The sequence below is a fragment of the Lagopus muta genome, chromosome 5 (genome assembly GCF_023343835.1).
Source record: "Lagopus muta isolate bLagMut1 chromosome 5, bLagMut1 primary, whole genome shotgun sequence".
Classification (NCBI taxonomy): Eukaryota; Metazoa; Chordata; class Aves; order Galliformes; family Phasianidae; genus Lagopus; species Lagopus muta.
In genome coordinates, this window is record NC_064437.1 from 25,061,177 (window position 1) to 25,075,180 (window position 14,004).

Below are 14,004 nucleotides of genomic sequence, written 5' to 3' on the forward strand. Positions count from 1 at the left end.
AACATCATTCTTTTTTTCTGTTGGTTCTCCACCAGCTCAGCAAACTGGAGCAAGCTGCCACACGGTCAGTGCCAGCGTGGGTCAGAGGGGAAAGAGAAGCATCAGCAAAACATCACACTTACTCACCTTACCATGGGCAGTTTTGCTTACCTGCTGTGAATATAATACTGGAAAATACAGATCTATGTGCACTAACACTCTAGACTTCAGCTCATACCAAACACGTGCCTAACTTAAAAGGTACACAGGACTACAGTCTCAACTGAGCACTCAAATCCAAGGAGAATTACCACATCAACAGCTTGACGCTCAGCTGTCAAACACAGAGTACCCAGTCCAGTAGAAACCAATAGAGAAGAGTGCAAGAAAAAGCCAAAAAGCATATCATACCTGAGCCATCACAAGTTGATTCTTTACAGTTGCAATTCTAATAAATACTCTTAAATAAACTTATAAATAACTCTTATCCACTTATTTAGTTCTCGACAGATGCTTTTATCGCGGTGGCACAAATCACTGCCAGAATTATTCCAAGGCTTGAAAGATGCTGTCCACATTGGGATTGTTTATATTCATAAAGTCTTGCCCAGCGTTACAGTGATAAAACAGGGCTGCACACTGGCTTAGCGATATAAGTTTGTGCAAATGTGATTTTGTAGTTACACATCACTTTGTTTTTTCAGCAACCTGCCACACCTAGGGGCTGTACCAGAAGACCTGAACCAACAGCTGTGCAGCTCCCACAGCACCCCGGCCCCCTGCAGAAATGTGTCACTGGTGCACAAACTCAGTTGCTGCAGCCAGCAGATGCAGCACACCTTTGTTCTAAGGTAGCGTCACAGGCAGAAACTGAAGCCTTCAACACTGTCAGCGTGGCCACACCCTTGGTTGTAGTTAATTATCTGAAGCATTACCTAATGAAGCTGCTGTAGCAACCGGAACGATGAGGAGCAGCGAGCACAGCAGGCTGGCCACACAACCAGGCAGGACAGCAGATCTGAACTCCTGTAATGTAGCAGCGCACGTTGGCTGCAGTTTTGTGCTGTGCTTTTGGTAGCAACGGACTACCGAGCCAGCTTTCAGGTGTCTGCCGGGCAGCCCTGTGAAGGACCAAACACAGGGCTGGCTGGTGAGGCCGTGTGCTTTCAGCTACGAGGCACAGGAGCACGCATCCAGCGGCAGGGCTATCCCGGAGCGGCAGTTTCGATGGCAGGCACGCGATGTGCTAGGAGACGCCCGGTTGCCGTGATACGGCTTGCAGCCAAACTATGCCAGACACCGACAGCGGGTCTTACAGCTCAGCAAACCACATCCACAGAACAAGAAGCCTCAGTCACATCATCACAAAGCCCCGAACGCCCAGCCGAACGGCACGACGCGGTCACAGCTCGCCGGAGCGGCTGTCAGCGGGGACGGAGCCGGAGGCGGTCGGTTAACGGCGCTGAGCGCTGCGACGGACCTGGCAGGGCCGGGGCTGCCAGCAGCAAACGGGGCAGCGGGAGGCTCGGGAAGAAAACCCGCGTCCGGCGTTTCCCCATGCAAAGCGACAACCAGCGACGCCACAGATACCCTACCCCGTCCCTCCCTTCACCGCCCCAGGCACATCGACGTAAGAAAGAGGGAAACAGCGATGTCCAAGGGAGCCCGGCCCGCTGACAGCCGCCGCACCGCCCGGCCCCGTAGCGGGACGCGGCCGGCAGCGCAGCCGGGCCTGGGCCGCTCCCGGCTCACCTGGTGGCGGCGGTTCCTCGCCGCCCACCGCCCGGGTCCCGGGGCATCCCGCGAAAGCAGAGAGTGTGCGTCCCGAGCTCGGCTCCGCAGCCCGCCGACGCGCGCTCCCTCAGCGGCGCCGGCCCTCCGCCATTACCGGACAACGACTGACACGGAACGGCGGCGGCAGCGGCGCGGGGCAGGGCGGGAGCGCCCGCCAAGTCTCGCGAGAACCGGCGCGCCGCGACCTCCCCAAGATGGCGGCGTCCCGTCGCGGCGCGCCGCTCCTTACCTCGGCGCCATGTCGTTTGCGGCTCGGCCCGGCCCGGCCGTCCCGCTCCCGGCTCGCACCGGGTCCGGCGAGCGGCTCCGCTCCTGTCTCGGCTGGAGCCCGGGCCGAGCCGGGGGACGGACCAAGGGCGGTGCCGGCTCGGCACTGCCGCTTTCATGGTGCCCGCAGAGCCCACGCAGCGCCGCGCCTGGCCCGGGGCGAGACGGCGCCCGGCTGCGGGCGGGGCGAGGCGGCCCTGTGGCGGGGCTGCTGTGCTCTCAGCGCCGCGAAGGGCTTTTTTCCAACGCGTCCCTCACGGCTTGTATTCTTTCCGTGCCGGTTCGTGCAGAGCGGCAGGGCTCGGTGCCTCGGGTTTGATACAAGAACGGCACTTTGTCATGTTAACTGCCGCCGTGTTCCTTTGGGCCGCAGCCCAAATTGGGGCACCATCTTCATAAAAATCACGCTTTTTTTTTTTTTTTTCTTGCTTTTTTTTTTTTTTTTCTCCCAAAATGAAAGCAGCTCCGAATGCCGAACTCCCTGTTTCCAAATTTAACAGTTAACCCACATTTCACAAATAGGTCTGAGATGTTATCTGGCTGCAGCAGAATTATTTCCATTGAAGAAGGAAAGTCATTAGAATAGGAAAAAAGAAAAAAAAGAAAGAAATTATTCCTCTGGTTATTTTGGGAACGTCTCCTTGAGGGCCTGTCTGCAGCCTCGCCAGACTCCGGTTTCCAGTAATTAGTGTGATGGCTTGATTACAGATGCCAAATTTCTTGGGGGAGCACGGGGGTGGAGTGCTATCTTCCACAGCCCCTAAAGGAGCACTGAAATTACTGGAGATTTTTTTTTCCTTAAGGATTAAACTATTTTTACATAACCCCTCTTCTTGTGAATGGCAAATGTTCTGCATATAAAAATTCCAGTATGGGAACAACACGGGAAAGCAGCCCGAATGCTGAGACCATTGCAGCTGCAGAGTTTGAGCAACTCAGAACTTAATCATGTCACAATTACAGGGTACCCATTGAGCCTTAATTTGGCTCCTTTACATGCACAGTCTAATTACAGAGTGTATTTTCCAGAGTAAGCATACCTCCTTTGAAACAAGAGGTAAGCTTGAGATGGCAGTGGAAAATGTTTTTTTGTGTTTTTCTCCAGATAAGAGAAAAAAATAATTGGACAAAAAGACAGGCACAGTTCTGATGGAAAAAAGTGGTAGGGAGTGCCTCATTCCCTCTCAAGTCCTAAAAGAACAAACCTGCACCTTCTAAATGCAGAAGACTCTTTGTACTAATGACAACTTCAGTCAATGCGGGCGATATTACTGCAGCATATGAGAGCCCTGATCACAGAGAAGGGAAATTGCATTCCATTATTCCATTCTCCATCATCACCTGGTGTTTGCTTAAATTCAGTCATTAATATTGCTGCCTTGGCAGTCTAGTTAAATTATTCAGCACTTTTGTAATGCATTACCTTTTTAATTATGCTTTTAAACTTAGCTTCTCATTTCTGCTTGGAAGCAGTTCATCTAGTTTCAGGCTCCTTTTCATTTTCAGGCAAACGGGGAGTTGCATTAGAATTTTCTCAAACATGAAAATAATTTTTCAGCCAGTCAAAATTATAAGGCATTGTTTGTCTACTGCATTTTTTGCTTCTGTACAGCTTCTATTTATTCTCTTTATCCGTGGAACTTAATCATAAAACTTTGCATTACTTTTTAAAAACTCCCTACCAATGGGCATAAAGCTCTGACAGGCAGGTCTTGTACTAAAAGAAACAAGAGAGAAACTCACAACAAATGCAGTCCCCTTGTGAAATTCTCCAAGATTAGAAATAAGGAGGCCGTTTACCTGCAAACAGCTGCAGCTGGGAGAAAAGACTCTCATCCCAATTCAGTTTGATGAACTGCTTGTTACACTGTGAAGCAACGGAGACACTGCTGCGAGCACTCCCGGGGCGCTGGAAGTGGTGGATGGATACAGTAAGTCAGGGCTAAACAGCCACAATCTCATCTTACACTAACTTTGTTATTGCAGCTTTAAGAGAGAGGTTTGGAAAGTTTTCCACTCCATACTACTATTGCACGCCCCTTCTAAAATTAGAAAAGGGGCAGCTGGCTATTGCAGCCAAAAGAGCTGCTAGTTCCCCCCCTCCCAGCCTCCCTCCCTGCTTTCTTTGACTGGCATGGCTCCCATGAGCCAGAGAAGAATTTGGGGAAGGGTGCTTCCACCTGTTGAATGTGGTATGAGGTCTTCCAGGCTCTCCATTATAAATCCAACTGTCAGGCACTGACAATAAAACAGGACGCAGGACAGCTGTGAGAACCACAGGAAACTTCCCCTCCCCCTTTTCCTTCTATATACTGGTACAATTTTGCAGTTTGTCTTACAGCAGCATGAAAAATTGTTCCCCGTGTGATTTGTGCTTAGAAAACAGAATGGCTCACTACGCATCACTTCAGATTTGTTCTCAGTTTTCCAGCTGGGCTACAGGGTCTTAGCACAGAATCTGGCAAATTGTTCACATGTTGTTGTGCATCTCTAAAGCCAGATTTTTTTTCCAAGTACATAATAGCTATTGAGTGTAGCTCTGCTCTATACAGCAAGTACTTGTAAGTCTACCTTAATGGGGAGCTCACCTTGCCTTCTGCACCCAGTTTGAGCTGATTTGATTATCAGTTCTAAACAAACACATCTTTCAAAAAAGAATATTGAATCCATGATTTTTTTCTTAATTTGTGGGGAAAAACTGTTCAGAATTCCTCTGCTCAGTGCAGCGCGACTGAAAGCAGGGTGTGGGAGACAAGGTAAAAACAGATGAGGCAGTGCATTGCTCTAAGTCCCTTTCAAACCATGCACTGCTCAAGGCAAAACAGGTATTGCCTTTCTAGGTGCACGAAGGCGACAGCAGGAGTTGCAGAAGGCGGCCCACATTCTACTTTCTGTATGCCCTGGCTGCCTACAGGGCACTGTCACCAGCTCCCTGGCACTTGTATGCTTGCATCAGGGGAGCAATTTGCACCGGGATAAGAACCCTGCTGGAGCAAAATCAAGTTTCTCGTTCCTGTGTGCCTCACTCCCATTTTCCAAGCCAACTCACAGCATTATGGAAAATAAGTGTTCTGAAGTGTGCTGTTTGCAAATTGGTTTGACTGGTCCTGCTCCTCTAGAATCACATTTTACCTGAAGTTTATATACTCTAGGTCCACAGAACATGAATCATTCCCTTTCCAGCCTAGGCTCTTCGCTGTCTATAACTACATCTTCACTATCACAGTCTATTTAATTTGCTGTTAACTATTAGGGAGAGGCAGCTTCACAAATGAGATTTCTCTGGAAGATGCCAAAGTTTCAAAAACATCAACAGGCTCAGTTTACTGCAGGCAATGAAATAAGACATGGAGGGTAACAATCAGCTGCCTGTGAGCAACAGACATACTACTCTTCAACTCTGGCCCAGGAGAAGTTACTTAAGATCTGCATTAAGTACCCATGGATACTTGATAAGAGCCTTTAAAGGACAAAGCCACAAACTGGACCTACTTCTTCAGCAGTAGGAAGCCTTCTAATTCCAGCCCTTCCCACTCTCCAGAATGGGCTGTGTATAGCATTTTGCTTTTAATTTATTTTTCCAGACTAAGCAGCACACTGTAGATTTGGAAGTACACCTCACTTCTCTTGCAATTAACAAAAAACCCCACAATTACTGTCTGACACAACACTAAGTAGAACATTAAGTCTTTAGTTTCAAGACACCTTCCTATTTGGTCTTGAAATAGTAGAACACAGCCCTTTCATCTCATGGGAGACAGCTTTAGAAAAAGAAACTGAATCACACGTGTTTCATTAGTAATAACAGCATGAATCTCCCACCATTGTGGCATGGCTCAGTCTGCTGAGTTTATCCTTTTTTTTTCCCCCCCCCAAGCTGGTTTTCATTTCAGACCTGTCCCTAAGGCTGGTCACAGCACACTAACTTGGCACAGCAGAGGTACAGGAATGTGCAGCCAGAAGTGGGCCAACAATGGAATCATCCCTTCAGTCATCTGACTGATATCAGACAAATGAAACAAGTGAACCATATGCTAACTTTGAATCAGAACTGAGAAACAGCACAAGGACACCAAGCATGAGAAAATCCAGAGCTATTACAATTTCCTGAGTTGTGCCCAGTCGGGGAGCAGCCCAGATACTATCAAATACATACATCTGCATCCCAATAGCTATCACTCCACTCAAGTTTCTTGGAGCTCCTAAATTTTGCAGAAGGTTTTATTTTAGGCATCTGTATCTGGTCAAAGGTAAAGGGAACAGTCTTAAATACATGAACAAGGAATTCTGACCACGTAACATTCAATAGGCAAATCTCATGTTTATAAAACAAGTAGATTTATTTTTTAATGATTACTGAAGTAGTTTACAGTAACATACAAGTAGATATACTATCAGGATACACTCGGAAATAAGTCACAGTTTGTTTTATTCTTTAAAAAGAAGCATTTGTCCAGTGAAATGTTCAAAATGTAAATGCCACCTTTTTCTTCCTGAGCTACTCTTAAACACAGAACAGCAGCACTTCCATGTCTTTTTACAGTTTGTATTTCTTCTCATTGAAATAAGAACTGGTATCCAGTGCTGGCTCTCAGTGGTAAACACAACTCCACCACTGGCTCAAACAACCACAGCTGTGTCTCTCCAACTGCACTCTTTTATACACTTCAGGTGATTTTGCTCAATCCCGCATTACACCCCAAATCTGTGCTTGCACAAGAAGCCAGATGTTCCAGCATTTCCAAGATGTTCTCCTTGACAACATGACAGCTCAAGGGACTTGTGAGTAAAGGATGGGCCCAAGAACCACTAAGCTCTCAGCTGTTAAAGAAAATGACCTGTTAATTTGAGAGCAGTATTCACACATTCCTTCATACTCAACACTGAATACGTGCAGACCAATGGTTCAGCAGCATCACTAATAGTAATGAAATGGAAGTGCTGCAATTCACTTATTTTTTGTAAAAAAAAAAAAAAAAAAAAAAAAAAAAATTTACAACAGAAAGACACATGTTTTTAGTCTGGTATGAGGGATTCTTGGCAGGAGGCACTCTTAAAAATGTATTTTAAAAACACGCCTTGCAAATCTGTTCTTCACTAAAAGCTTATGCAGCAAGCACCAGGTTATACACAGACATGAAAAAAAGATTTGTTTTCTAGTTTACAAGGTACCACAAATAAATACATTCTCTTAATGCAAAAATAATTATCTTCTTAAGGTGAGAAATAATTATGTCTTGCTAAGGTTTTATTTGAAAAGGAGATGTAACATTTAGTACACACATGGTAGGCGTTTTTCCTCAATTCTCCCCAAATTTAAAGAGTTGCAGAACTTCTGAAGCAGTGATGCAAAGAGGGGCTGAGGAATCATTTAACTAACATTTACTACCAGCATCAAGGTAATACTTTGTACATCAGCTTTTCTCACTCTCCGAACTGGTCAGAGTAGGAAGAAATTTGAGGAAGAAATGCTTGCTGAAAGATTCTCTGCAAGTCACAAATCTCTCAGGCAATTCTGTCATTTCAAGAAGTCTCCAGAGATAGCTGACATCTATGCTATGATTATATGGATTCATGTCACTTTATCATTGCTAATGTATTACAAGAAAGGTAAATTCTGTCCATTGAAGGTGATAGTTTGTCTCGTTACCTTATCAAACGTGATTCTAGCTTTACCTGCCAGCAGAAAAGGCTCTTCAGAGCAAAGCCAACAAGACAACTTCACAAGCAGATGAGTGGCTCTGCAGTGGCACACGCTTCTAATTCCAAGACACCAAACCTGAGTAAGTTACTGAAGGCAACTTACCAAAAACTAGCAAGTTCCTTGCTTGCCTTCTGCAGGCTCTGTTCAGAGTCCCAGTCCCAGCTACTCTAGCAACCCTGCCACCTGATGAAGTTTCTTTGCACAGAAACTGTGTGTGTCTGAGCTCAACAGCCACAGTTCTTCCCTGTTTAGCCATCACACCACATTTTCTGTCTCCTTCCTTTCCAAAGGCCACTCTAAAGCCTGTTATGTGCATCCCTCCATAGAGAAGCTCTTTTCAGGCCAAACAGGCAAGACAAGATGAGAGATACGGCTCCACAATCCACTCAGCTTATCTGTATCTATGCTGTTAGAAGAACCAGGATCATCAGAACTAGTGAACTTGGTCCGAAGGAAATCCCGCACCTTCTCCTCAACTTCTTGAAAGGTGAGGCTTCTTCTCAGCGACTGCTCATCCAGGAGAACTGTCAGCAGAAGAGCCACATCCTTAAATGCTGCATTTTCATGGTCACAGTACTTGTAGAAGATCAGGGTGGAGCCTGCAGGCAGCAGCTCAAAACGATGCACCACTGCTACCTTCTTGCCTTGTCTGAACCCTGAGCTGAGCTCATCATCCACCTCCAGCTTAACAACATCACTGTCCAATACGGCTTTGTCTGCCCCGTTAATTTTGATTGTAGTTGCATTCTGGGAGAATGCAAAAGCATTGGCAATCTCATCACTAAGACACCTCAGTGCTTTCTCGGCTTCTCGACCAGCTGTGAACAGTAAGATGGCTGGCTCTAGGTGCAGGTGGGAAGTATTCAGGTGCTTCTCAAGGAACACATGGGTTCTCTTCCACAGATTGGGGTCCTGACTTTGGTATGTATTTCTGAGTTTCTTCATCCGGGCCCGAAACGCTTGTAGAATTTGAGTATTTCTACTTGACAAAGTTGCATCTGGAAGGCTTTGTATTTTAATCCACAGGAAGGCAAACAATGAGATACTAATTAACAGAACAAATAACAAAGTCCATCCCTTGCAAAATCCACTCTGTGATCCATCCTCTATAGAAAAGAGGAGCAAACAACAACAAAAAGAGAAAAGAAGAAAATACAGCAGAAGTTAATGAACTGATTTCACTCTTAAGCTACTGGTACAGTAGTAGAAAATAAAAATGTTCTAGCTTAAAAGAGAACCTTCCCAATTTCATCTTTCAGGTTAAAAGTAGTGTTGTGAAATCCTCACTTCTTCAGCAACATAACATGTCGTCATTACAAGTTAATCTGAAAATGCTTCAAAATAACCAAGACACTGGACATTCTTCTGAAAAAGGAGCTGAAAGCTCCACCCCTCCTTCCACCAAATCCTCAGTTTAAAGTGGCAAAGCTCACAAAGGTCAAACTTGTTCCTCCATTTAGTTTCTATAGAAAGAACCTGATAGAAAATCTGGCAGTACCAGAACAATTTCTGTTGCTGTTTCTCCCCAATCTTCTTAAATATAAACATGCATTATTTGTATCTCAGAGGTGCTCAATATTCCAGAGAACGCATTCTCAACCAGCTTCACAAAGAAGACACACAGCAAACAGTGCACAGGAGCACAGTGAGCATCAGAAACTTGGTTTTGGTTGCAAATTAAAACAGCTAAACTAACACGTGTTTGACCTACTGCAAAGCATAAGGCTTGATTCTGTCCCCAGAAAAACCCATAATAAAACAGACCAAGTTCTCTGGCAACAAAGAACTTATACTACATTGTTGGGGATTTTGTGGGGGTTTTTTGTGTTTTGTCTTTTAATGTCCTAACCTTCAGCAGGACAGCAACACAACAGCTATTAAATAATACCACCACTAGGTCTGCCTCAATTTTAATTGCAGGGCAAACCTTGTAGACAGTACAAATGGAAGATGTTCAGATAGTGGCAAAAACACTTCCCATCCATCACACAAGACTCTTCCCTTCTTTAGTACTGAAAACACACGCCCTAGTGAGCAAGGCATTGGTTCCGTTAAGGATGCTCAGTTTGAGCAAGCCAGTGAGTGCTTAAAATAATGCATGTAAGAAATAGAAGTGAAAGCAGAAGTCTTACTTTTGGCCAAGTGCTGTGACTGCTTCCCTGTGCTGGGCCGATCTCGGAATTTACTTCTGCCTGTCAAGATTAAGAAAGGAACATGAGAACAATATACAATCATAACCAATCTTCCAGTGGAGAGAGGGCTTACAGTCTTACTGTAACCAGGGATATGCATTCTCCAGAAACCTGCAACACCTAGGAAGGGTCACATTTCCTTCTCCAAATCTAATTTCTGTTTAATTAACAATAGCAAGTTGGCATGGTGCCAGTAACTTCAGTGCAGGTTGAAATGCAGGCCTGTTATCTCAATCAGATCACGGCCCCATATTGTGCACCAATAACTGCTGGGGCTTCAACTTAAAATATACTATTAGTCTATTGATTTAAATGGGTTCGGACAGCAAAATACTAGAGACATTATCCATCAAAGAGTGTTATGAGCAACTTTCCCAAGACCTGCATGAATACAGTGCAATTATTGGTCAGCATGTTTTCTCCATTTAGTCTCTTAATTAAGAAGATGTGAGAATTTCTGGCCCCTTGAAAGCTAAAGCAACTGGTTTCAAAGCTGAAGGCTCTTCAGTAACATATAACCAAATCCAGATACTGTCAATGACACTACTGAGAATAAACTGAACAAACACCCTGCAGTGGTTACTTCAAGAACACCAAAATAAATGCAACAGCCTTGCTTCTGTATGAATGTAATGACAGTAGGTGCTAAAAGCAGTTCTGGTTTAAGCCAGAGCTTGAATGGCTAAATGAGCAACTCTGTTCTGCAACTCTCTGACACCCTCAACAGGGCACAGGCAGACCCTGGCGAGCACTCTCCCAAGAGAAAAAGCCAACAAACATCAACCAACACAAACACAAAGAAAACAAGCAAGCAAACCACTGGAAAACCCCATCTCTCATCCAAAAGCACAAAAATCTGTAACAAGGAATTGGTCTTCAGATGAACAGGCTTAAGTTGGCCAGCACAGAAGAAAGCTGTTCCTCTGTATCAGACAGCTAGTTCAAACCACAACAGGCCACCATTACCCCAGGAAGGCTTACAGAGGAAGGTGACTTGTGCACATCCTGATCCACTGATACCAAAAGTGAAGGTTGTGTTCTTTCCCTCAACCCCACAATACGCCTGCTCAGTGCTCTGCACTTACTGACTGCTCCATGAGTCAACCCAACTCAGCCAAAAATCAAAAAAAAAGTGAGGGGGGAGGGGTCATTTTCTGTTGGGTGAGCAAGTTGAATAACTGATAAAATAGACAAGTCCAGCTCTGGAACAGAGCAGCTTCTCCAGCTTCCATGTGGGCCTGCCTCCTGACCCCCTCCCAGACAAAGAGTTAAAAGGCACAAGAAAAATACTAGCAGAAAAAAGGAAAAGAATTCTGTAGCATTCTCGTATTTACAGGGAAGGACTTGGAATCTATTTTTCTACTTACTCTGTGATTTTGTAGAATAGTGCTCTTGAGTTTTCTCAAAGAAGTCAGCCTTACTTTCTGAAACCAAAGCAAAAATTATAAATGAAACTGTGACTGCATCCGAGTTTACAACAGTAAGATGTTTCCAACACATGTTTAGGTCTTGCAATGACTTCTTCAGAGCTTATCAGGGAAGGAGTACACAGCGTACTGCCAAACTACTCACATGAGCCTCTCAGACCCCTCTGTAAAGGAAGAAAGCTACCACATCTAACAGGAAGGGCCTGCCACTTGGTTCACACCTATCTTTTGTCAGTCTGCGCTCACAATTGCTTTCAGGCTTCTCCCACAGGCAGCGAATTTAGCTGGGTGATTAAACAATTACTGATTAAATGAATTTCAAGCCACTCCCTGATTCTTCAAGCAGTTAGCTACCAGCTCCCCCAGATCCCCCTCCCAAAACAACATTTTAAACATCTTCGTCCATTCAGGTTTCAGCTCAACTCCTCCTTCAGTATCATTTGAGTACAATTAAGCAATCATTTATTATATCACAAGAAAGGCATGGCCAAAACTAGCGCTGTTACCTTTCAGCGGTGTATAAACATTAGGCTGATCCCCTGCTGAATACTTGTGCTCAGTTACATCATAATCATTCACTTTTTCCTTTGCTGGGCTCTCTGGAAGGAAGGAAGCTGAAGAACCACCTGTTGGGTAGGAAAAGAGAGATAAAAGGAGGCCTGATATAATCTCAGTATGACTGGTGCTCATAACATCACAAAAACAATGGACAAGATACAGTTTTAGAATGTATATGAACTATGTTTGTGTTTTTCTCGTTACGATCTCCCAAGGGTTACTTTCTTGACACCAAAAAGCAACTAAGAATTGAAAAGCTTATGGCACATTGGAATCCTCTGCAAACACAGCTGTCCATGCTGCCACACAGATTTATTTTGATTTATTTATTTTTTTTAAAAGAGCTTTTGGCTTAAAATCAGTTCAGAGCATAACACCACATGCTGCTTCTCTCCAGGGCACCCACATCCCTCACTGAAACCCTCAGGGAGCTCTCAGGCATCAACCCACACCATCAATGTTTGTCCAACCCCGCAGCCACTGAGAGGCCAAAACCCAACTTAGCACTGCCAACAGAAAGAATAAAGTCCAGTAAGGTGGCAGAAGCTGCAAAGCAAAGGTCAGGGCCGGCTGACCAGTCAAAAGAGATGCTCACAGGAAAAAAAAGAGGTTTGAAAAGATGAAGACATGTTTAAGGCTGCCAAACAACAGCCGCAGCATCGCACTACGCAGTGCCACCGCCTTCCTGCCATCCCACCCAGGCTGCCAGAAGGAAGCTTCAGCTCAGCGGGCGACCGAACCCGGGGGCAGGGGAGCAGCAGGGCCGGGACTCACCTGCCGCCCTGCAGGCGCGGATCGGGGGCCGGGTGAGGCTGCCCGGGCTACCGAAGGACGGCTCGCCTCCTGCAACGAGATTCCGCTTCTTGACTCCGTTATCAAAACTCTCCGCCCGCTTCCCCAATCCGCCCGCCCGCCCCATTCCGCGCCGCCCCACCGCGCCCTAAACCGCAAGATCCACTGCGCTACGCCCGCCCGCGCCGCTCACCCTCCGGCGCCCCACCAGAGTCGGGCTCGGCCTCGGCCGCGAACCGGGGGCTCTTCCGCCTGTGCTTCAGCTCCGGAGCGTGCGGCGGAGCCTGCTCCTCGCCGTCCTCCATCATCCCGTCCTCTGCTCCGCGCTGCACCGAAGCTGCCGCCTTTCCGCGGCGGAGGCGGCTCCGCCAACCTCACTTCCCGAGGCGGGGAGAGCTCCGCACCCACCACTTCCGCGTCACGTGGAACAGCGCATAGGGCGCGCACTGCGCCGCCTTTATTTCCGGCCGTGCCCGACGTGACGCGGAAGTGGCGAGCGCGGGGTCAGGCGGGTGGACGGAGAGGAACTCTGGGACCTTAACGGAGCTCTGCAGCTCCTGTCCGCTGTGTCCATCATGCTGCTCTTTACCTTTGGCCAGAAACAAGTCAAATACACCTTTGGCCAGGGTGCGAGATGGATGGCACCCAAGAGCACAACCCTGGGGGGAGATTATGTTCTATGCAGATTCTGACCTTGGCTTCTTGCATAACAGAGCATCGCAGGGAGCGCAGCTCGCTGTAGATAAGTCACTTAGGCTTTTTCCTTTACGCTTTGCCGTTCTTCCTGTTTTTACAGCCCTCTGCTGCATCCGGTGAGAGATTGTTCACGACAAAAGAATTTGCTGAGTCTGTCTAGAAGGGAGATGGACTCTGTCCCCTGCACCTACAGAGGCTTTGTGGTTAACAGAGGGAGCTGCTGCCTGCTTTGCTGCAGGAGGGGAAGCAGGGCATCCACTGGCTGTTCCCAACCAAAGGAATGCAAACAGAATGGCACACAGGTCCCCTTCTGGCTTTAACATCCCTTAGTGTGCTAGCCTAACCTGGTCACTAGGTGTATATCCAGACACTCTCTCAGTCCTGCTTCTCAGCAGGACAAGGGGAGAAGATAAGAGGAAAAATAAGAATCAGTGCTCAGGATAAAAGCCAAATCTGCTAATAGAAGCAATGAAAAAATCAATTACTCTATAAAGCACAGCACTGTATTTGCTGCCACGAAGAGAGAGATCTCCATCCCATCCAGACCCTTGTATGTCCCTCATACTCCAGCTCTGGGTGTGGGAGCACAAAGAGC

The 14,004-nt window shown here is 46.5% G+C and overlaps 2 protein-coding genes across 15 annotated transcripts in view; both read right to left on the reverse strand.

The window, feature by feature from the left end:
• Nucleotides 1-4,008, reverse strand: part of CEP350 (centrosomal protein 350) — a 74,520-nt gene extending 70,512 nt beyond the window's left edge. For 11 of the 13 annotated variants that reach the window (XM_048943774.1, XM_048943777.1, XM_048943768.1 and 8 more), the window contains exon 1: nt 1,732-1,917. The gene's annotated coding sequence lies outside the window, so the exon portion shown is untranslated. Of the gene's footprint in view, nt 1-1,731; nt 1,918-2,002; nt 2,184-3,840 lie in introns of those variants that run through there. The other 2 variants (XM_048943766.1, XM_048943767.1) reach the window with 2 other exon arrangements.
• Nucleotides 4,009-7,024: 3,016 nt separating this feature from the next.
• Nucleotides 7,025-13,196, reverse strand: LOC125692826 (torsin-1A-interacting protein 1-like). 2 transcript variants are annotated; one of them, XM_048943828.1, is made up of 6 exons: nt 12,922-13,196; nt 12,696-12,764; nt 11,870-11,989; nt 11,304-11,360; nt 9,877-9,936; nt 7,025-8,850 (listed from the first exon to the last, which is right to left on the reverse strand). In XM_048943828.1, the coding sequence occupies exons 1-6, from the start codon at nt 13,019-13,021 to the stop codon at nt 8,051-8,053; spliced, it is 1,206 nt and encodes a 401-aa protein (XP_048799785.1). In that variant the 5' UTR covers nt 13,022-13,196; the 3' UTR covers nt 7,025-8,050. The 2 variants fall into 2 exon arrangements, with proteins under 2 accessions (XP_048799785.1, XP_048799784.1); XM_048943827.1 differs by having other exon boundaries at nt 12,907-13,193.
• Between the last annotated feature and the right edge of the window lie 808 nt (nt 13,197-14,004).

What these genes read in the sequence shown, in the direction of transcription:
- LOC125692826 (XM_048943827.1), bottom strand. Translation starts at nt 13,021, where the DNA reads ATGATGGAGGACGGCGAGGAGCAGGCTCCGCCGCACGCTCCGGAGCTG. An exon ending in CTCTGGTGGGGCGCCGGAGG is followed by an intron (nt 12,765 to 12,906) that starts GTGAGCGGCGCG and finishes ATCTCGTTGCAG; the next exon opens with GAGGCGAGCCGTCCTTCGGT. An exon ending in CCGCGCCTGCAGGGCGGCAG is followed by an intron (nt 11,990 to 12,695) that starts GTGAGTCCCGGC and finishes CCTACCCAACAG; the next exon opens with GTGGTTCTTCAGCTTCCTTC.